Source organism: Panulirus ornatus, chromosome 12, assembly GCF_036320965.1.
Source record: "Panulirus ornatus isolate Po-2019 chromosome 12, ASM3632096v1, whole genome shotgun sequence".
NCBI classification, from domain to species: domain Eukaryota; kingdom Metazoa; phylum Arthropoda; class Malacostraca; order Decapoda; family Palinuridae; genus Panulirus; species Panulirus ornatus.
In genome coordinates, this window is record NC_092235.1 from 29,204,065 (window position 1) to 29,228,146 (window position 24,082).

The 24,082-nt window shown below is 41.0% G+C and overlaps 1 protein-coding gene across 2 annotated transcripts in view; it reads left to right on the plus strand.

The window, feature by feature from the left end:
- Positions 1–24,082, plus strand: part of LOC139751987 (frizzled-9-like) — a 147,749-nt gene that overhangs the window by 78,936 nt on the left and 44,731 nt on the right. For both annotated transcript variants that reach the window (XM_071667737.1, XM_071667736.1), the window contains exons 6-8: positions 5,324–5,435; positions 10,633–10,806; positions 16,068–16,260. In XM_071667737.1, coding sequence (XP_071523838.1) covers positions 5,324–5,435; positions 10,633–10,806; positions 16,068–16,260 — 479 coding nt within the window. The remainder of the gene's footprint in view (positions 1–5,323; positions 5,436–10,632; positions 10,807–16,067; positions 16,261–24,082) is intronic.

A 24,082-nucleotide genomic window follows, 5' to 3' on the forward strand; every position in this document is an offset into this window, starting at 1 on the left:
TATTCCTTGCCCGCCTTTCACCCCCCTGCATGTTCAGGCCCCGATCACTCAAAATCTTTTTCACTCCATCTTTCCACCTCCAATTTGGTCTCCCACTTCTCCTCGTTCCCTCCACCTCCAACACATATATCCTCTTGGTCAATCTTTCCTCACTCATTCTCTCCATGTGCCCAAACCATTTCAAAACACCCTCTTCTGCTCTCTCAACCATGCTCTTTTTATTTCCACACATCTCTCTAACCCTTACATTACTTACTCGATCAAACCACCTCACACCACACATTGTCCTCAAACATCTCATTTCCAGCACATCCACCCTCCTGGGCACAACTCTATCCTATAGCCCACACCTCGCAACCATACAACATTGTTGGAACCACTATTCCTTCAAACATACCCATTTTTGCTTTCCGAGATAATGTTCTCGACTTCCACACATTCTTCAAGGCTCCCAGGATTTTCGCCCCCTCCCCCACCCTATGATTCACTTCTGCTTCCATGGTTCCATCCACTGCCAGATCCACTCCCAGATATCTAAAACACTTTACTTCCTCCAGTTTTTCTCCATTCAAACTTACCTCCCAATTGACTTGACCCTTAACCCTACTGTATATATATATATATATATATATATATATATATATATATATATATATATATATATATATATATATATATATATATATTTTTTTTTCTTTTTTCAAATTATTCGCCATTTCCCGCATTAGCGAGGTAACGTTAAGAACAGAGGACTGGGCCTTTGAGGGAATACCCTCACCTGGCCCAATTCTCTGTTCCTTCTTTTGGAAAAAAAAAAAAAATATATATATATATATCATTCATTGATATATATATATATATATATATATATATATATATATATATATATATATATATATATATATATATATTTTTTTTTTTTTTTTTTTGCTGTCTCCCGCGTTTGCGAGGTAGCGCAAGGAAACAGACGAAAGAAATGGCCCAACCCACCCCCATACACATGTATATACATACATCCACACACGCAACTATACATACCTACACAGCTTTCCATGGTTTACCCCAGACGCTTCACATGCCCTGATTCAATCCACTGACAGCACATCAACCCCGGTATACCACATCGCTCCAATTCACTCTATTCCTTGACCTCCTTTCACCCTCCTGCATGTTCAGGCCCCGATCATACAAAATCTTTTTCACTCCATCTTTCCACCTCCAATTTGGTCTCCCTCTTCTCCTCGTTCCCTCCACCTCCGACACATATATCCTCTTGGTCAATCTTTCCTCACTCATTCTCTCCATGTGCCCAAACCATTTCAAAACACCCTCTTCTGCTCTCTCAACCACGCTCTTTTTATTTCCACACATCTCTCTTATCCTTACGTTACTTACTCGATCAAACCTCCTCACACCACACATTGTCCTCAAACATCTCATTTCCAGCACATCCATCCTCCTGCGCACAACTCTATCCATAGCCCACGCCTCGCAACCATACAACATTGTTGGAACCACTATTTCTTCAAACATACCCATTTTTGCTTTCCGAGATAATGTTCTCGACTTCCACACATTCTTCAAGGCTCCCAGAATTTTCGCCCCCTCCCCCACCCTATGATCCACTTCCGCTTCCATGGTTCCATCTGCTGCCAGATCCACTCCCAGATATCTAAAACACTTCACTTCCTCCAGTTTTTCTCCATGCAAACTCACCTCCCAATTGACTTGACCCTCAACCCTACTGTACCTAATAACCTTGCTCTTATTCACATTTACTCTTAACTTTCTTCTTTCACACACTTTACCAAACTCAGTCACCAGCTTCTGCAGTTTCTCACATGAATCAGCCACCAGCGCTGTATCATCAGCAAACAACAACTGACTCACTTCCCAAGCTCTCTCATCCCCAACAGACTTCATACTTGCCCCTCTTTCCAAAACTCTTGCATTTACCTCCCTAACAACCCCATCCATAAACAAATTAAACAACCATGGAGACATCACACACCCCTGCCGCAAACCTACATTCACTGAGAACCAATCACTTTCCTCTCTTCCTACACGTACACATGCCTTACATCCTCGATAAAAACTTTTCACTGCTTCTAACAACTTGCCTCCCACACCATATATTCTTAATACCTTCCACCCAACCTTGAGAGTTGGGGTGAGAGAGTATCATTAAATTTTAGGGAGAATAAAAAGATGTTCTGGAAGGAGGTAAATAAAGTGCGTAAGACAAGGGAGCAAATGGGAACTTCAGTGAAGGGCGTAAATGGGGAGGTGATAACAAGTAGTGGTGATGTGAGAAGGAGATGGAGTGAGTATTTTGAAGTTTTGTTGAATGTGTTTGATGATAGAGTGGCAGATATAGGGTGTTTTGGTCGAGGTGGTGTGCAAAGTGAGAGGGTTAGGGAAAATGATTTGGTAAACAGAGAAGAGGTAGTAAAAGCTTTGCGGAAGATGAAAGCCGGCAAGGCAGCAGGTTTGGATGGTATTGCAGTGGAATTTATTAAAAAAGGGGGTGACTGTATTATTGACTGGTTGGTAAGGTTATTTAATGTATGTATGACTCACGGTGAGGTGCCTGATGATTGGCGGAATGCGTGCATAGTGCCATTGTACAAAGGCAAAGGGGATAAGAGTGAGTGCTCAAATTACAGAGGTATAAGTTTGTTGAGTATTCCTGGTAAATTATATGGGAGGGTATTGATTGAGAGGGTGAAGGCATGTACAGAGCATCAGATTGGGGAAGAGCAGTGTGGTTTCAGAAGTGGTAGAGGATGTGTGGATCAGGTGTTTGCTTTGAAGAATGTATGTGAGAAATACTTAGAAAAGCAAATGGATTTGTACGTAGCATTTATGGATCTGGAGAAGGCATATGATATATATATATATATATATATATATATATATATATCATTCGTTTTTTTTTTTTTTTTTTAATTTTCCAAAAGAAGGAACAGAGGGGGCCAGGTGAGGATATTCCAAAAAAGGCCCAGTCCTCTGTTCTTAACGCTACCTCGCTAACGCGGGAAATGGCGAATAGTTTAAAAGAAAAAGATATATCATTCATCATACTACTATTCGCCATTTCCCGCAATGGGGATAGGGGAGAAAGAATACTTCCCACGTATTCCCTGTGTGTCGTAGAAGGCAACTAAAAGGGGAGGGAGCGGGTGGCTGGAAATCCTCCCCTCTCATTTTTTTTTAATTTTCCAAAAGAAGGAACAGAGAAAGGGGCCAGGTGAGGATATTCCCTCTAAGGCCCAGTCCTCTGTTCTAAACGCTACCTCCCTAACGCGGGAAATGGCGAATAGTATGAAGAATGTTTGGAAGTCGAGAACATTATCTCGGAAAGCAAAAATGGGTATGTTTGAAGGAATAGTGGTTCCAACAATGTTGTATGGTTGCGAGGCGTGGGCTATGGATAGAGTTGTGTGCAGGAGGGTGGATGTGCTGGAAATGAGATGTCTGAGGACAATATGTGGTGTGAGGTGGTTTGATCGAGTAAGTAACGTAAGGGTAAGAGAGTTGTGTGGAAATAAAAAGAGCATGGTTGAGAGAGCAGAAGAGGGTGTTTTGAAATGGTTTGGTCACATGGAGGGAATGAGTGAGGAAAGATTGACCAAGAGGATATATGTGTCGGAGGTGGAGGGAACGAGGAGAAGTGGGAGACCAAATTGGAGGTGGAAAGATGGAGTGAAAAAGATTTTGAGTGATCGGGGCCTGAACATGCAGGAGGGTGAAAGGCGTTCAAGGAATAGAGTGAATTGGATCGATGTGGTTTACAGGGGTCGACATGCTGTCAGTGGATTGAATCAGGGCATGTGAAGCGTCTGGGGTAAACCATGGAAAGCTGTGTAGGTATGTATATTTGCGTATGTGGACGTATGTATATACATGTGTATGGGGGTGGGTTGGGCCATTTCTTTTGTCTGTTTCCTTGCGCTACCTCGCAAATGCGGGAGACAGCGACAAAGCAAAAAAAAAAAAAAAAAAAAAAAAAAAATATATATATATATATATATATATATATATATATATATATATATATATATATATATGTGTGTGTGTGTGTGTGTGTGTGTGTATTTAAATATGGCTGTTCTGAGACTTGATCCCATACTATTCAATGATTGCATTAAAGTGGCTTAATAATGTTATATAAAAGTGGATGGTTTCCTGGTAAGCTCATTCAGTGAGAGAAGAAAGAAAGGACACATAAAAACACTGTAACACAGTTGCCAGATGTTCATGGCTAAAAGTGTAGAAACTTAATTGCATATACTTACTTTTACACTAACAAGAATAAAATGGTACAGAAATATACACTAACAAGAATAAAATGGTACAGAAATATTTTGAAAACCTGAAGTAAGTGAATGAACGTTTGTTATATGTAGAGATCAACAGAATATATGCATCACAAAAGACAAAGATAAAACACTGTGAATCCATGCACGAATTATAATACAGAAGTGACAGAATGATCATGTACTGGTAGTATGGTGAAACTTACAAGGGGTTGCCATCAAGGGCTCCCTGCCATTGCTATATGGTGCACACAATAGAGAAATTTTTTTTTTTGTGTGTAAGAGAGAGAGAGCCTTAACTGGCCTCATAATGTAAGCTGGACTCATTTTATGCTCATAGGGTAATCCCTCTTAAGTAAGACAAGAAAATTGGAGATGAATACCTTAAATAGTTTAATTAGAAGAAAAAGAAGTGATACAATAAAGGAAGATGTAAGAAGCATAAATATGAGGAAATCTTAAAAAAAAAAAAAATACTTGTTTATAGTCTTTTAAGATGATATGGTTATGTAGAATGCATGAAAAATTATGGGTAATGATGATGTATGGTAATATAGTTTAAGGTGCAAGGAAAAAAGGTATACTGCAGAAATAGATAGATGTAGTTAGGGAACTGATCAGAGCTTCATATATTTCATATGAAGATGCCAGCTGAATGGTTTATGACTGTTTGCAGTTTTGTAGGTTTTTGTACAAGGACAAAGGTGTGATTGAAAACTAATTTAACTGGGAAAATTAAAAATATATGCAAAGTGAAAAAGTTATAGGTGCTGATACTAGTATGGAAACTTGTTTTACTCTAGCACCACGATATGTGTTGAGGATGTGTGTAAGGTCTTTAAAAGGCTATATTGACATGACCCACCCACTGTATATGGAACACTAATTTGAAAGTAATAGATAAGTAAGACAATTAATACTGTAGCATCACACGACAATACAGTTCAGATGTTTAACTGGTTGATTGACTAAGTTCACTGTAGATACATTGTCTCTTGCTTCAGGTTGGTGTTGCCAGTGAATGTGTTAGCATGTGAACTGTCACAGAATGGAGTGTCACATCTTGCTGTGGAGGGCCTTCAATCTTCAGGATGCATCGTCACCTTCATCCTACAGGTATGTTTTTTAATTATGAAAAGTCTCGATAGAACATCAACCATTTGAGGTTTGTCTTCCAGAGGTACTGACCTTCAGAGGCATTATCATCCACTAGGGATGTCCACTTGAGGGTTAAAATTCCATTGGAGGTATCCTTAACACAAGTGATCTCTAACAATTACAAGGGTTGTTAAAAGGGGAGGAGGGGTGAGATTAACACAAGAGGACACTGTAAGTGACAAACCAATATAATGTAGGTTGACCTACTTCACAAATAAAGGTGAATATCTGATTTACTAATGTAATGGGATGCAAATGACTCCCCACACCTTACCTTACATTATATATACATTGCAATGTTTTAAGAGGCTCTTCATCCCTGACAATCTTGGGTCAAAATGTCAAGCTACTCCTTTGATCTGCTGAGCTGTTTGAGTCTAAGCCAGTAGACTTGTGCATCCACCTTAACTTGGCTGGTGTGGAACACTTTGTAGATCCTTGTTCAGACCCTTTTCAAAGTTCTTTCCTGTGGAATCAGTAATGTGTACAACTGCTGTAGGTAGTGTGTTAAACTATTGTGCATCCCAACTGTCTGTATGATTTTCTCTTGTACTTTTGGTTCATTTCAAATTCAGTGGTAATATTGTACATTCTTCAATGCCTCTCATATCAACAGGGAACCATTTTGAGTGCAGAGGAGAGAACTTAAGGGTTGGTATTTATAGGTGGATTGGAGGGCAGGGAATCCCATAAACATGAGCAAAGAATGAGAGGTGAATGAAGATAAGAAAAAAATACAGATATGGGATGCCATAAGGGTAAATATGTAATGCAGCTATGATTAATGGGAAGGGGATGATGGATTGGATTTTGTTGGCACACCGGCTATGGAAATGTTGGTAAATGCAAAAAGTAAGGGTTTTCTGAAATTTAGAGGGACTAGGTATTCAAAAAGAATTTTTCAGGGAGACCTATAGAACTCCACCCCACACATTAGAGCAGTATTCCATGTAGGTTGGACATGGCCATTGCAAAAGGTATGAAGTTATATGGTTGTAAGGTGCGTTTAAGCCCATAAAAAGGAAACTATTTTGGAATTCTTTGCATTTATATTGATAAGGTGGTTCCAGATTAGTATAGACAAATACAATGGAGCTTGTTCTGAGTTTATGTGGAAGCTAGAAGTTATGTTACTTGTGAGAGATTGAATAGATTTGTGTTGCAGCAGCATGAAATATAAAAAAAAATTAATTGTGCCTCAGTATTATGAACACCAAGATTTGCATTCAAGGTTGTTCCTGTGAGATGGTAATCTGTAGGGAGATTTGACTGAGTGCAAGCACTGGAGTAGTAAATCAATGTGTAAATTAGTTTATTTTATCCCAGGGGATAGGGGAGAAGGAATACTTCCCATGCATTTCCCATGTGTCATAGAAGGTGACTAAGGGGATGGGGGGGCTAGAAACCCTCCCCTCCTGTATTTTAAGTTTCTAAACGGGGAAACAGAAGAAGGAGTCATGCGGGGAGTGCTCATCCTTCTCAAAGGCTCAGATTGGGGTGTCTAAAGGTGCATGGATGAAACCAAGATGAGAAAAAAGGAGAGATAGGTAGTATGTTTGAGGAAAGGAACCTGGATGCTTTGGCTCTGAGTGAAACGAAGCTCAAGGGTAAAGGGGAAGAGTGGTTTGGGGATGTCTTGGGAGTAAAGTCAGGGGTTGGTGAGAGTAAAAGAGCAAAGGAAGGAGTAGCACTAATCCTGAAACAGGAGCTGTGATAGAGTGTAAGAAAGTAAACTCTAGATTGATATGGGTAAAACTGAAAGTAGATGGAGAGAGATGGGTGATTATTGTTGCCTATGCACCTGGGAATGAGAAGAAAGATCAGGAGAGGCAAGTGTTTTGGGAGCAGCTGAGTGAGTGTGTTAGTAGTTTTGATGCACGAGACCGGGTTATAGTGATGGGTGATTTGAATGCAAAGGTGAGTAATGTGGCAGTTGAGGGCATAATTGGTGTGCATGGGGTGCTCAGTGTTGTAAATGGAAATGGTGAAGAGCTTGTAGATTTGTGTGCTGAAAAAGGACTGGTGATTGGGAATACCTGGTTTAAAAAGAGAGATATACATAAGTATACATATGTAAGTAGGAGAGATGGCCAGAGAGCGTTATTGGATTATGTGTTAATTGATAGGTGTGTGAAAGAGACTCTTTTGGATGTTAATGTGCTGAGAGGGGCAACTGGAGGGATGTCTACTCATTATCTTGTGGAGTTGAAGGTGAAAATTTGTAGATGTTTTCAGAAAAGAAGGGAGAATGTTGGGATGAAGAGAGTGGTGAGAGTAAGTGAGCTTGGGAAGGAGACTTGTGTGAGGAAGTACCATGAGAGATTAAGGGCAGATTGCAAAAAGGTGAGAGCAAATGACATAAGGGGAGTGGGGGAGGAATGGGGTGTATTTAGGGGAGCAGTGATGGCTTGTGCAAAAGATGCCTGTGGCATGAGAAAGGTGGGAGGTGGGCAGATTAGAAATGGTAGTGAGTGGTGGGATGAAGAAATAAGATTTCTATTGAAAGAGAAGAGAGAGGCATTTGGATCATTTTTGCAAGCAAATTGTGCAAATGACTGGGAGATATATAAAAGAAAGAGGCAGGTCAAGAGAAAGGTGCAAGAGGTGAAAAAGAGGGCAAATGAGAGTTGGGGTGAGAGAGTATCAGAAAATTGTAGGGAGAATAAAAAGATGTTTTGGAAGGAGGTATATAAAGTGCGTAAGACAAGAGAACAAATGAGAACATCCATGAAGGGAGCCAATGGAGAGGTAATAACAAGTAGTGATGATGTGAGAAGGAGATGGAACAAGTATTTTGAAGGTCTGTTGAATGTGTTAGATGATAGAGTGGCAGATATTGGGTGATTTGGTCGAGGTGGTGTGCAAAGTGAGAGGGTCGGGGAGAATGGTATGGTAAACAGAGAGGAGGCAGTGAAAGTTTTGAACCAGATGGAAGCTGGCAAGGCGGTGTGTTTGGATGGTATTGCAGTGGAATTTATTAAAAAAGGGGGTGACTGTGTTGTTGACTGGTTGGTGAGGATATTCAGTGTATGTATGGCTCATGGTGAAGTGCCAGAGGATTGGTGGAATGCATGCATAGTGCCATTGTACAAAGGCAAAGGGGGTTTAAAGATGAGTGTTCAAATTACAGAGGTATAAATTTGTTGAGTATTCCTGGGAAATTATATGGGAGGGTACTGACTGAGAGGGTGAAGGCATGTACAAAGCACCAGATTGGGGAAGAGCATTGTGGTTTCAGAAGTGGTAAAGGATGTGTGGATCATGTGTTTGCTTTGAAGAATGTATGAGAAATACTTAGAAAAACAATGGATTTGTATGTAGCATTTATGAATCTGGAGAAGGCATATGATAGAGTTGATAAAGATGCTCTGTGGAAAACATTAAGAGTATATGGTGTGGGAGGCAAGTTGCTAGAAGCAGTGAAAAGTTTTTATCGAGGATGTAAGGCATGCGTACGAGTAGGAAGGGAGGAAAGTGATTGGTTCCCAGTGAATGTTGGTTTGTGGCAGGGGTGCATGATGTCTCCATGGTTGTTTAATTTGTTTATGGATGGGGTGGTTAGGGAGGTGAATGCGAGTTTTGGAGAGAGGGGCAAATATGTAGTCTGTTGTGGATGAGAGGGCTTAGGAAGTGAGTCAATTGTTGTTCGCTGATGATACAGCACTGGTGGCTGATTCGGGTGGGAAACTGCAGAAGCTGGTGACTGAGTTTGGTAAAGTGCGTGAAAGGAGAAAGCTGAGAGTAAATGTGAATAAGAGCAAGGTTATCAGGTTCAGTAGGGTTAAGGGACAAGTCATTTGGGAGGTAAGTTTGAATGGAGAAAAACAGGAGGAAGTGAGGAGTTTTAGATATCTGGGAGCGGATTTAGCAGCAGATGGGACCATGGAAGTGGAAGTGAGTCACAGGATGGGGGAGGGGAAGGTGGTTCTAGGATTGTTGAAGAATATTTGGAAGGTGAGAACGTTATTTCTGGGGGCAAAAATGGGTATATTTGAAGGAATAGTGGTTCCAACAATGTTACATGGCTGCGAGGCATGGGCTATAGACAGGGTTGTACATAGGAGGGTGGATGTGTTGGAAATGAAAGGTTTGAGGACAATATGTGGGGTGAGGTGGTTTGATCAAGTAATGAAAGGGTAAGAGAGATGTGTGGTAATAAAAAGAGTGTGGTTGAGAGAGCAGAAATGGGTATTGAAATGGTTTGGTCATATGGAGGGAATGAGTGAGGAAAGATTGACAAAGAGGATATATGTGTCAGAGGTGGAGGGAACGAGAAGTGGGAGACCAAATTGGAGGTGGAAGGATGGAGTGAAAAAGATCTTGAAAGATTGGGGCCTGAACATGCAGGGGGGTCAAAGGCATGCAAGGAATAGAGTGAATTGGAAAGATGTGGTATACAGGGGTGGACTTGCTGTCAGTGGATTGAACCATGTGAAGCATCAGGGGTAAACTATGGAAAGTTTTGTGCAAGCTTAGATGTGGAAAGGGAGCTGTGGGTTTGGTGCATTACACATGACAGCTAGAGACTGAGTGTGAAGAAATGTGGCCTTTGTTGTCTTTTCCTAGAGCTACCTTGAACACGCGCGGGGGAGGTGGGTGCCATTTCATGTGTGGCAGGGTGGCGATGGGAATGGATGAGGGCAGCAAGTATGAATATGTACATGTGTATATATGTATATGTCTGTGTATATATATGTATGTATACGTTGAAATGTATAGGTATATATATGTGCATATGTGGATGTGTATGTATATACATGTGTATGTGGGTGGGTGGGGCCATTCCTTCATCTGTTTCCTTGCGCTACCTCGCTAATGCGGGAAACAGCGACAAAGTATAGTAAAAATAATAAATAATTAGTTTATTTAATCTTTACTGTTTTGATCACTGTTCATCATGACCATATCCAAAGAACCTAGCTTCCTTTTTCACACTTCTTCAGGCATAAACCCTATAATGTTCATCTGATGTGCTGCTATTTTCAATCACACTGTTCAATGCACTTCCATCTTTGTACAGTTATGAGTGGTTTTGTGAATGGACTTTTCAGAACCGTTTTCAATACTGCTCCAGGATGGTAGTGTACAGTGTACAGCAAAATAGTACAGCATTGTATCACAACTGTACAGTTATCTTTCTGTATCTTACTTCCAGTATTACTTTGGAATGGCCTCAGGCATTTGGTGGGTGGTGCTGACACTTACCTGGTTCCTCTCTGCTGGCAAAAAGTGGTCTTCTGAAGCCCTACAAGCTTATGCTTCATATTTCCATGCTGCTGCTTGGGGTCTTCCTGCGACTTCTACAATACTTATCCTTACCCTCAAGCAGGTGAGCAACAGTTTGCATTCATATTGACTTCTACAGCACAATGCATGTTCATGGAACTATGATAAAATTATCAAATTTTTTATCCTCTACTTGAATTTTTTTAGGAAGGAGATGGCCTCTAATTTTGCCATTTGATTACAATTTCTCTATCATTTAACTGACTGATATGAAAACCATCCAGTATATCTTTGTTGATCTTTTTTCGTCATCTTAATTTGCATTTGAATGCAGACTCAAGAGATACTCCAGACACTAGTGTCTGATTTTGGAAGTGTACAAAAGCAAGAAACTGAGGGTGTAACTGAGGAGTGAGAAAAGATGGTCTGAGTGAGAGTTTGAATGAGGAAGACCAGAAGGAAGTGGAGTGCTTTAGATGCTCTGAAAAGGACTTTGCAGTGGATGGAACCATGGGGGATAAAGTGAGTCTCAGGGTGTGAGAGGGTGCTAAGGTCTTGGGTGCTTTGAGGATCGTCATGATGGAGAGGTTTGTGTCTGTTAAGGTGAAGATGAGTATGTCTGAGGGTACAGTAATAACCCATCAGTGTCATAAGAATGTGAGTCAGGGGCCTTGAATGCAAAGGAATGGATAAAGTGGAGACACTGTAGATTAAATGTTGAGGATTATTTTTTCTTAGCTGAGACAACATGGGCAGTGGAGGCCCTAATCAAGGCCATCCCATTATTCATTTATTCATTATACTTTGTCGCTGTCTCCCATGTTAGCGAGGTAGTGCAAGGAAACAGACAAAAGAATGGCCCAACCCACCCACATACACATGTATATACATACACGTCCACACATGCACATATACATACTTATACATATCAACATATATATATATATATATATATATATATATATATATATATATATATATATATATATATATATATATATATATATATATATACAGACATATACATATATACACATGCACATAATTCATACTTGCTGCCTTTATTCATTCCCGCCACCACTCCTCCACACATGAAATGACAACCCCCTCCCCCCACACGCACGCAAGGTAGCGCTAGGAAAAGACAACAAAGGCCACATTCTTTCACATTCAGTCTCTAGCTGTCATGTATAATGCACCGAAACCACAGCTCCCATTCCATATCCAAGCCCAACAAAACTTTCCATGGTTTACCCCAGACACTTCACATGCCCTAGTTCAATCCATTGACAGCACGTCGACCTTGGTATACCACATCATTCCCATTCACTCCATTCCTTACACACCTATGACCTTCCTGCATGTTCAGGCCCCGATCGCTCAAAATTTTTTTCATTCCATCTTTCCACCTCCCATTTGGTCTCCCACTTCTCCTTGTTCTCTCCACCTTTGACACATATATCCTCTTTGTCAGTCTTTCCTCACTCATTCTCTCCATGTGACCAAACCATTTCAATACACCCTCTTGTGCTCTCTCAACTACACTCTTTTTATTACCACACATCTCTCTTACCCTTTCATTACTTACTCAATCAAACCACCTTACACCACATATTGTCCTCAAACATTTCATTTTCAACACATCCATCATCCTCTGGCAGACACAACCCTATCTATAGCCAAAAATTCGCATCCATATAACATTGTTGGAACCACTATTCCTTCAAACATACCTATTTTTGCTTTCCGAGATAATGTTCTCGCCTTCCATACATTTTTTCAATGCTCCCAGAACTTTCGCCCCCTCTCCCACCCTGTGACTCACTTCCGCTTCCATGGTTCCATCCGCTGCCAAATCCACTCCCAGATATCTAAAACACTTCACTTCCTCCAGTTTTTCTCTATTCATACTTACCTCCCAATTAACTTGTCCCTCAACCCTACTGTAGCTAATAACCTTGCTCTTATTCACATTTACTCTCAGCTTTCTTCTTTCACACACTTTGCCAAACTCAAGTCTCCAGCTTCGGCAGTTTCTCACCCAAATCAGCAACTAGCACTGTATCATCAGTGAACAACTGACTCACTTCCTAAGCCCTCTCATCCCCAACAGACTGCATACTTGCCCCTCTTGACAAAACTCTTGGATTCACTTCCCTAACCACCCCATCCATAAATAAATTAAACAACCATGGAGACATCATGCACCCCTGCTGCAAACCGACATTCACTGGGAACCAATCACTTTCCTCTCTTCCTACTCATATGCATGCCTTACATCTTTGGTAAAAACTTTTCACTGCTTCTAGTAACATACCTCCCACACCATATACTCTTAAAACCTTCCACAAAGCAACTCTATCAGCCCTATCTCCAGATCCATAAATGCTACATACAAATCCATCTGTTTTTCTAAGTATTTCTTACATTCTTCATAGCAAACACCTGATCCACACATCCTCTACCACTTCTGAAACCACACTGCTCTTTCCCACTCTGATTCTCTGTACATGCCTTCACCCTCTCAATCAATACCCTCCCATATAATTTCCCAGGAATACTCAACAAACTCATGCCTCTGTAATTTGAACACTCACCTTTATCCCCTTTGCCTTTGTACAATGGCACTATGCATGCATTCTGTCAATCCTCAGGCACTTCACCATGATCCATACATACACTGAACATCCTTACCAACCACTCAACAGTATAGTCACCCCTTATTTTAATAAATTCCACTGCACTCTCCCTGACCCTCTTGCTTCGCACACCACCCAGACCAAAACACCCTATATCTTCCACTCTTATTAAACACAATACATGATTTCAAAATACTCACTCCAACTCTTTCTCACTATACCACTACTTGTTTTTACCTCCCCATTTGCCCCCTTCACTGATGTTCCCATTTGTTCTCTTGTCATATGTACACTATTTACCTCCTTCCCAAACATCTTTTCACTCTCCTTAAAATTCAATGATACTCTCTCACCCCAACTGATCCAACTCTCATTTACCCTCTTTTTCACCTCTTGCACCTTTTGCTTGACCTCCTGCCACTTTCTTTTATATGTCTCCCAGTCATTTGCACCACTTCTCTGCAAAAATTGTCCAAACGCCTCTCTCTCTTTCACTAACAACCTTACTATTTCATCCCCCTTTCTAATCTGCTCACCTCCCACCTTTCTCATGCCAAGTGCATCTTTTGTGCAAGCTATCATTGCTTCCCTAAATACATCCCATTCCTCCCCCACTCCCCTTACATCATTTGTTCTCACCTTTAGCCATTCAACACTCAATCTCTCCTGGTACTTCCTCACACAAGTCTCCTTTCCAAGCTCACTTACTATCACCACTCTCTTCTTTTCTGAAAACCTCTACAGATCTTCACATTCACCTCCAGCTGCCCCTCTCAGCGCATTTACATCCAAAAGTCTCTCTTTTACACGCCTATCAATTAACACATAATCTAACAACACCCTTTGAGCATCTCTCCTAATTACATATGTATACTTATGTATATCTCTTTTTAAACCAGGTATTCCCAATCACCAGTCCTTTTTCAGCACACAAATCCACAAGCTCTTCAACGTTTCCATCTACAACACTGAACACCCCATGAACACCAATTATACCCTCAACTGTCACATTACTCACCTTCGCATTCAAATCACCCATCACTATAACCCGGTCTCGTGCATTAAACCTGCTAACATACTCACTCATCTGCTTCCAAAACACTTGCCTCTCATGATCTTTCGTCTCATGGCCAGGTGCATAGGCATCAATAATCACCCATCTCTCTCCATCCACTTTCAGTTTTACCCACATCAATCTAAAATTTATTTTCTTACACTCTATCACATACTCCCACAGCTCCTGCTTCAGAAGTGCTACTCTTTCCTTTGCTCTTGTCCTCTCACCAACCCCTGTCTTTACTCCAAGACATTGCCAAACCACCCTTCCCCTTTACCCTTGAGCTTCATTTCACTCAAAGGCAAAACATCCAAAACATATATACACATTTCAATGTATACATACATATACATATATACACATGTATATATACATACTTTCTGCCTTCATCCATTACCGTTACCACCCCACCACATATGAAATAGCATCCCCCCTTCCTCCTCCAGTGAGGCAGCGCCAGGAACAGACTAGAAAAGGCCACATTCGTTCACACTCAGTCTCTAGCTGTCATGTGTAATGTACCAGAACCACAACTCCCTTTCCACATCCAGGCCCCACAGACCTTTCCATGGTTTACCCCAGATGCTTCACATGCCCTGGTTCAATCCACTGACAGCACGTCAACCCTGGTTGGTATATCACATTGTTCCAATGCATTCTACTCATTGCACACCTCTCACCTTCCTGTATGTTTGGGCCCCAGTTGCTCAAAATCTTTTTCACTCCATCCTTCCACCTCCAATTTGGTCTCCCGCTTCCCCTTCTTCCCTCCACCTCTGACACATATATCCTCTTTGTCAATCTTTCCTCACTCATTCTCTCCATGTGTCCATACCATTTCAACACACCCACTTCTGCTCTCTCAATCACACTCTTTTTATTACCATACATCTCTCTTAACCTTACATTACTTACTCAATCAAACCACCTCACACCACATGTTGTCCTCAAACATTTCATTGCCAACACATCCACCCTCCTCTGTACAACCCTATCTGTAGTCCATGTCTCGCAACCATATAACATTGTTGGAACCACTATTCCTTCAGACATACCCATTTTTGCTTCTCTGAGATAATGTTCTCACCTTCAACACATTCTTCAATGGTCCCAGAACCTTCGCTCCTTGCTGTGCAGCAGGGTGAAAACGGGAATGGATGAAGGCAGCAAGTATGAATATGTACATGTGTATACATGTCTGCGTATGTATATGTTGAAATGTAGGTGTATGTATATGTGCTTGTATGGCCAGTTATGTATATACACACATATATGTGTATGAGGGGGGTTGGGCCATTCTTTGTCTGTTTCCTTGTGTGATAGTCTGTACAGTTTGATTAAGAGTTAACTAATTTGTACTGAAATAGTTCAAACACATAGATGAGTGAAGAAAGGCTGAATTCGAGGATCTATATATCAGAAGTTAAGGGAATAAAGGAGATGAGGAGACCAAGGAGATAAAAGGATGGAATTAATGAGACTTCTGGTAGTAGTAAAACCCTTATTTGTATGTTGTATTATGGTGTATATTAATGTATAATACAAAATGATATTATATTTCTAAACAAACAAATAAGAAAACTGACTCTGTATCTTGCACCATAGGGTAGGTAGCTTTATGTTTTTATATTAGCAGAAGTAAACCTTGATATGAATAACTGTTTACAGGTGGACGGGGATGAGCTTGTGGGTCTGTGTTACGTTGGCAATGTACACCAGTGGGCTCACATGAGCTTTGTAGTGGCCCCATTGTCTTTTCTCTTGGCCCTTGGTACATTCTTCATTGTATTGGGTTTTGTTGCATTATTTCACATTCGTCGTGCAATCAAGAGTGAAGTGGATAATTCACAGATGAATGCAGGTAATCAGCCCTTAAATTATTTGGATAATCCAATATATTTACTTGAAAATGTTTTTTTCCAAAGGCATTCATTTGCAACTTGAAATCTTTAAACATATTGCTAAACATAATGAATATACACTCCCTCTACCTCTTTTTAAACATAAACATTGCACTTCTAAACATATGAAAGAGCCATAGAAGATTTGTTATTATCATTATTATTACACTTGATCACCATTTCCCACGTAAGCGAGGTGGCCCCAGGAAACAGACGAAGAATGACTCATCCACTCATATACACATACATATACATAAACACCCATACAAGTACATATACATAAACACCCATACAAGTACATATACATAACACATATATATCAACACATACACACACAGAGAAGGGGCCAGGTGACGATGTTCCCTCAAAGGCCCAGTCCTCTGTTCTTATTGCTACCTGGCTAACACGATAAATGGCAAATAATAAGAAAGAAAAAAAAAAAAAAAAAATATATAATATATATATATATATATATATATATATATATATATATATATATATATATATATATATTTTTATTTTTTTTATTTTTTTGCTTTGTCGCTGTCTCCCGCGTCTGCGAGGTAGCGCAAGGAAACAGACAAAAGAAATGGCCCAACCCACCCCCATACACATGTATATACATACGTCCACACACGCAAATATACATACCTACACAGCTTTCCATGGTTTACCCCAGACGCTTCACATGCCCTGATTCAATCCACTGACAGCACGTCAACCCCAGTATACCACATTGATCCAATTCACTCTATTCCTTGCCCTCCTTTCACCCTCCTGCATGTTCAGGCCCCGATCACACAAAATCTTTTTCACTCCATCTTTCCACCTCCAATTTGGTCTCCCACTTCTCCTCGTTCCCTCCACCTCCAACACATATATCCTCTTGGTCAATCTTTCCTCACTCATTCTCTCCATGTGCCCAAACCACTTCAAAACACCCTCTTCTGCTCTCTCAACCACGCTCTTTTTATTTCCACACATCTCTCTTACCCTTACGTTACTTACTCGATCAAACCACCTCACACCACACATTGTCCTCAAACATCTCATTTCCAGCACATCCATCCTCCTGCGCACAACTCTATCCATAGCCCACGCCTCGCAACCATACAACATTGTTGGAACCACTATTCCTTCAAACATACCCATTTTTCCTTTCCCAGATAATGTTCTCGACTTCCACACATTCTTCAAGGCTCCCAGGATTTTTGCCCCCTCCCCCACCCTATGATCCACTTCCGCTTCCATGGTTCCATCCGCTGCCAGATCCACTCCCAGATATCTAAAACACTTTACTTCCTCCAGTTTTTCTCCATTCAAAGTTACCTCCCAATTGACTAGACCCTCAACCCTACTGTACCTAATAACCTTGCTCTTATTCACATTTACTCTTAACTTTCTTCTTTCACACACTTTACCAAACTCAGTCACCAGCTTCTGCAGTTTCTTACATGAATCAGCCACCAGCGCTGTATCATCAGCGAACAACAACTGACTCACTTCCCAAGCTCTCTCATCCCCAACAGACTTCATACTTGCCCCTCTTTCCAAAACTCTTGCATTTACCTCCCTAACAACCCCATCCATAAACAAATTAAACAACCATGGAGACATCACACACCCCTGCCGCAAACCTACATTCACTGAGAACCAATCACTTTCCTCTCTTCCTACACGTACACATGCCTTACATCCTCGATAAAAACTTTTCACTGCTTCTAACAACTTGCCTCCCACACCATATATTCTTAATACCTTCCACAGAGCATCTCTATCAACTCTATCATATGCCTTCTCCAGATCCATAAATGCTACATACGAATCCATTTGCTTTTCTAAGTATTTCTCACACACATTCTTCAAAGCAAACACCTAATCCACACATCCTCTACCACTTCTGAAACCACACTGCTCTTCCCCAATCTGATGCTCTGTACATGCCTTCACCCTCTCAATCAATACCCTCCCATATAATTTACCAGGAATACTCAACAAACTTATACCTCTGTAATTTGAGCACTCACTTTCATCCCCTTTGCCTTTGTACAATGGCACTATGCACGCATTCCGCCAATCCTCAGGCACCTCACCATGAGTCATACATACATTAAGTAACCTTACCAACCAGTCAATAATACAGTCACCCCCTTTTTTAATAAATTCCACTGCAATACCATCCAAACCTGCTGCCTTGCCAGCTTTCATCTTCCGCAAAGCTTTTACTACCTCTTATCTGTTTACCAAATCATTTTCCCTAACCCTCTCACTTTGCACACGACCTCGACCAAGACACCCTATATCTGCCACTCTATCATCAAACACATTCAACAAACCTTCAAAATACTCACTCCATCTCCTTCTCACATCCCCACTACTTGTTATCACCTCCCCATTTGCGCCCTTCACTGAAGTTCCCATTTGCTCCCTTGTCTTACGCACTTTATTTACCTCCTTCCAGAACATCTTTTTATTCTCCCTAAAATTTAATGATACTCTCTCACCCCAACTCTCATTTGCCCTCTTTTTCACCTCTTGCACCTTTCTCTTGACCTCCTGTCTCTTTCTTTTATACATCTCCCACTCAATTGCATTTTTTCCCTGCAAAAATCGTCCAAATGCCTCTCTCTTCTCTTTCACTAATAACCTTACTTCTTCATCCCACCACTCACTACCCTTTCTAATCAACCCACCTCCCACTCTTCTCATGCCACAAGCATCTTTTGCGCAATCCATCACTGATTCCCTAAATACATCCCATTCCTCCCCCACTCCCCTTACTTCCATTGTTCTCACCTTTTTCCATTCTGTACTCAGTCTCTCCCGGTACTTCCTCACACAAGTCTCCTTCCCAAGCTCACTTACTCTCACCACCCTCTTCACCCCAACATTCACTCTTCTTTTCTGAAAACCCATACAAATCTTCACCTTAGCCTCCACAAGATAATGATCAGATATCCCTCCAGTTGCACCTCTCAGCACATTAACATCCAAAAGTCTTTCTTTCGCGCGCCTGTCAATTAACACGTAATCCAATAACGCTCTCTGGCCATCTCTCCTACTTACATACGTATACTTATGTATATCTCGCTTTTTAAACCAGGTATTCCCAATCACCAGTCCTTTTTCAGCACATAAATCTACAAGCTCTTCACCATTTCCATTTACAACACTGAACACCCCATGTATACCAATTATTCCCTCCACTGCCACATTACTCACCTTTGCATTCAAATCACCCATCACTATAACCCGGTCTCGTGCATCAAAACCGCTAACACACTCATTCAGCTGCTCCCAAAACACTTGCCTCTCATGATCTTTCTTCTCATGCCCAGGTGCATATGCACCATAAATACCCATTTCTCTCCATCAACTTTCAGTTTTACCCATATTAATCGAGAATTTACTTTCTTTCATTCTATCACATACTCCCACAACTCCTGTTTCAGGAGTACTGCTACTCCTTCCCTTGCTCTTGTCCTCTCACTAACCCCTGACTTTACTCCCAAGACATTCCCAAACCACTCTTCCCCTTTACCCTTGAGCTTCGTTTCACTCAGAGCCAAAACATCCAGGTTCCTTTCCTCAAACATACTACCTATCTCTCCTTTTTTCACATCTTGGTTACATCCACATACATTTAGACACCCCAGTCTGAGCCTTTGAGGAGGATGAGTACTCCCCGCGTGACTCCTTCTTCTGTTTCCCATTTTAGAAAGTTAAAAAATACAAGGAGGGGAGGATTTCTGGCCCCCCCCGCTCCCGTCCCCTCTAGTCGCCTTCTACGACACACGAGGAATGCGTGGGAAGTATTCTTTCACCCCTATCCCCAGGGATAATATATATATATACACATATATATACATACACACACATATGCACACACACACACACACACACATATACATATATAAACATATGAAAAAATGTCTGTATGTGTATATATATATATATATATATATATATATATATATATATATATATATATATATATATATATATATATATATATATATGTATATATATACATACAGACATATACATATATACACATGTACATAATTCATACTGTCTGCCTTTATTCATTCCCATCGCCACCCCACCACACATGAAATAACAACCCCCTTACCCCTCATGTGTGCGAGGTAGTGCTAGGAAAAGACAACAAAGGCCCCATTCGTTCACACTCAGTCTCTAGCTGTCATGTAATAATGCACCGAAACCACAGCTCCCTTTCCACATCCAGGCCCCACACAACTTTCCATGGTTTACCCCAGACGCTTCACATGCCCTGGTTCAATCCATTGACAGCATGTCGACCCCGGTATACCACATTGTTCCAATTCACTCTATTCCTTGCAAGCCTTTCACCCTTCTGCCTGTTCAGGCCCCGATCACTCAAAATCTTTTTCATTCCATCTTTCCACCTCCAATTTGGTCTCCCACTTCTCGTTCCCTCCCCCTGTGACACATATATCCTCTTGGTCAATCTTTCCTCACTCATTCTCTCTATGTGACCAAAACATTTCAAAACACCCTCTTCTGCTCTCTCAACCACACTCTTTTTATTACCACACATCTCTCTTACCCTTACATTACTTACTCGATCAAACCACCTCACACCACATATTGTCCTCAAACATCTCATTTCCAGCACATCCACCCTCCTCCGCACAACTCTATCCATAGCCCACGCCTCGCAACCATACAACATTGTTGGAACCACTATTCCTTTAAACATACCCATTTTTGCTTTCCGAATTAATGTTCTTGACTTCCACACATTCTTCAAGGCTCCCAGAATTTTCGCCCCCTCCCCCACCCTATGATTCACTTCCACTTCCATGGTTCCATCCACTACCAAATCCACTCCCAAATATCTAAAACACTTCACTTCCTCCAGTTTTTCTCCATTCGAACTTACCTCCCATTGACTTGACCCTCAACCCTACTGTACCTAATAACCTTGCTCTTATTCACATTTACTCTTAACTTTCTTCTTTCACACACTTTCCCAAACTCAGTCACCAGCACTGTATCATCAGCGAACAACAACTGACTCACTTCCTAAGCTCTCTCATCCACAACAGACTGCATACTTGCCCCTCTTTCCAAAACTCTTACATTCACCTCCCTAACAACCCCATCCATAAACAAATTAAACAACCATGGAGACATCACACACCCCTGCCGCAAACCTGCATTCACTGAGAACCAATCACTTTCCTCTCCTCCTACACATACACATGCCTTACATCCTCGATAGAAACTTTTCACTGCTTCTAACAACTTGCCTCCCACACCATATATTCTAAATACCTTCCACAGAGCATCTCTATCAACTCTATCATATGCCTTCTCCAGATCCATAAATGCTACATACAAATCCATTTGCTTTTCTAAGTATTTCTCACATACATTCTTCAAAGCAAACACCTGATCCACACATCCTCTACCATTTCTGAAACCACACTGCTCTTCCCCAATCTGACGCTCTGTACATGCCTTCACCCTCTCAATCAATACCCTCCCATATAATTTACCAGGAATACTCAACAAACTTATACCTCTGTAATTTGAGCACTCACAATTGTCCCCTTTGTCTTTGTAAAATGGCACTATGCAAGCATTCTGCCAATCCTCAGGCACCTCACCATGAGTCATACATACATTAAATAACCTTACCAACCAGTCAACAATACAGTCACCCCCTTTTTTTTTATAAATTCCACTGCAATACTATCCAAAACCGCTGCCTTGCCGGCTTTCATCTTCTGCAAAGCTTTTACTACCTCTTCTCTGTTTACCAAATCATTTTCCCTAACCCTCTCACTTTGCACACCACCTCGACCAAAACACCCTATATCTGCCACTCTATCATCAAACACATTCAACAAACCTTCAAACTACTCACTCCTTCTCACATCACTATTACTTGTTATCACCTCCCCATTAGCCCCCTTCACTGAAGTTCCCATTTGTTCCCTGGTCTTATGCACTTTATTTACCTCTTTCCAAAACATCTTTTTATTCTCCCTAAAATTCAATGATACTCTCTCACCCCAACTCTCATTTGCCCTCTTTTTCACCTCTTGCACATTTCTCTTGACTCCTGCCTCTTTCTTTTATACATCTCCCACTCATTTGCATTATTTCCCTGCAAAAATCGTCCAAATGCCTCTCTCTTCTCTTTTACTAATAATCTTACTTCTTCATACCACCACTCACTATCCTTTCTAATCTGCCCACCTCCCACGCTTCTCATGCCATAAGCATCTTTTCCACAAGCCATCACTGCTTCCCTAAATGCATCCCATTCCTCCCCCACTCCCCTTACCTCCTTTGTTCTCACCTTTTTCCACTCTGTACTCAGTCTCTCCTAGTACTTCCTCACACAAGTCTCCTTCCCAAGCTCACTCTCACCACTCTCTTCACCCCAACATTCTCTCTTCTTTTCTGAAAACCTCTACAAATCTTCACCTTCGCTTCCATAAGATAATGATCAGACATCATCCAGTTGCATCTCTCAGCACATTAACATCCAAAAGTCTCTCTTTAGCGCGCCTATCAATTAACACGTAATCCAATAACGCTCTCTGGCCTTCTATCCTACTTACATACATATACTTATGTATATCTCTCTTTTTAAACCTGGTATTCCCAATCACCAGTCCTTTTTCAGCACATAAATCTACAAGCTCTTCACTATTTCCATTTACAACACTGAACACCCCATATACACCAATTATTCCCTCAACTGCCACATTACTCACCTCTGCATTCAAATCACCCATCACTATAACTCGGTCTCGTGCATCAAAACTACTAACACACTCACTCAGCTGCTCCCAAAACACTTGTCTCTCATGATCTTTCTTCTCATACCCAGGTGCATATGCACCAATAATCACCCATCTCTCTCCATCTGCTTTCAGTTTTACCCATATCAATTTAGATTTTGCTTTCTTACACTCTATCACATACTCCCACCACTCCTGTTTCAGGAGCAGTGCTACTCCTTCCCTTGCTCTTGTCCTCTCACTAACCCCTGACTTTACCCTCAAGACATTCCCAAACCACTCTTCCCCTTTACCCTTGAGCTTCATTTCACTCAGAGCCAAAACATCCAGGTTCCTTTCCTCAAACATACTACCTATCTCTCCTTTTTTCTCATCTTGGTTACATCCACACACATTTAGACATCCCAATCTGAGCCTTCAAGGAGGATGAGCATTCCCCGCGTGACTCCTTCTTCTGTTTCCCCTTTTAGAAACTTAAAATACAAGGAGGGGAGGGTTTCCAGCCCCCCGCTCCCGTCCCCTTTAGTCACCTTCTACGACACATGAGGAATGCGTGGGAAGAATTCTTTCTCCCCTATCCCCAAAAATGTGAATTTTTTTTGACTACAAATAAATACCCAGTTGTCAAAAAATGTACCTAAAATTGGGAAAGTATATACATACATATATATATATATATATATATATATATATATATATATATATATATATATATATATATATATATATATATATATATATATATATCTTTATTTATTTAATTTGCTTTGTCGCTGTCTCCCGCGTTAGCGAGGTAGCGCAAGGAAACAGACGAAAGAATGGCCCAACCCACCCACATACACATGTATATACATACATGTCCACACATGCAAATATACATACCTATACATCTCAATGTATACATATATATACACACAGACATAGATACACATATACATAATTCATACTGTCTGCCTTTATTTATTCCCATCGCGAACTC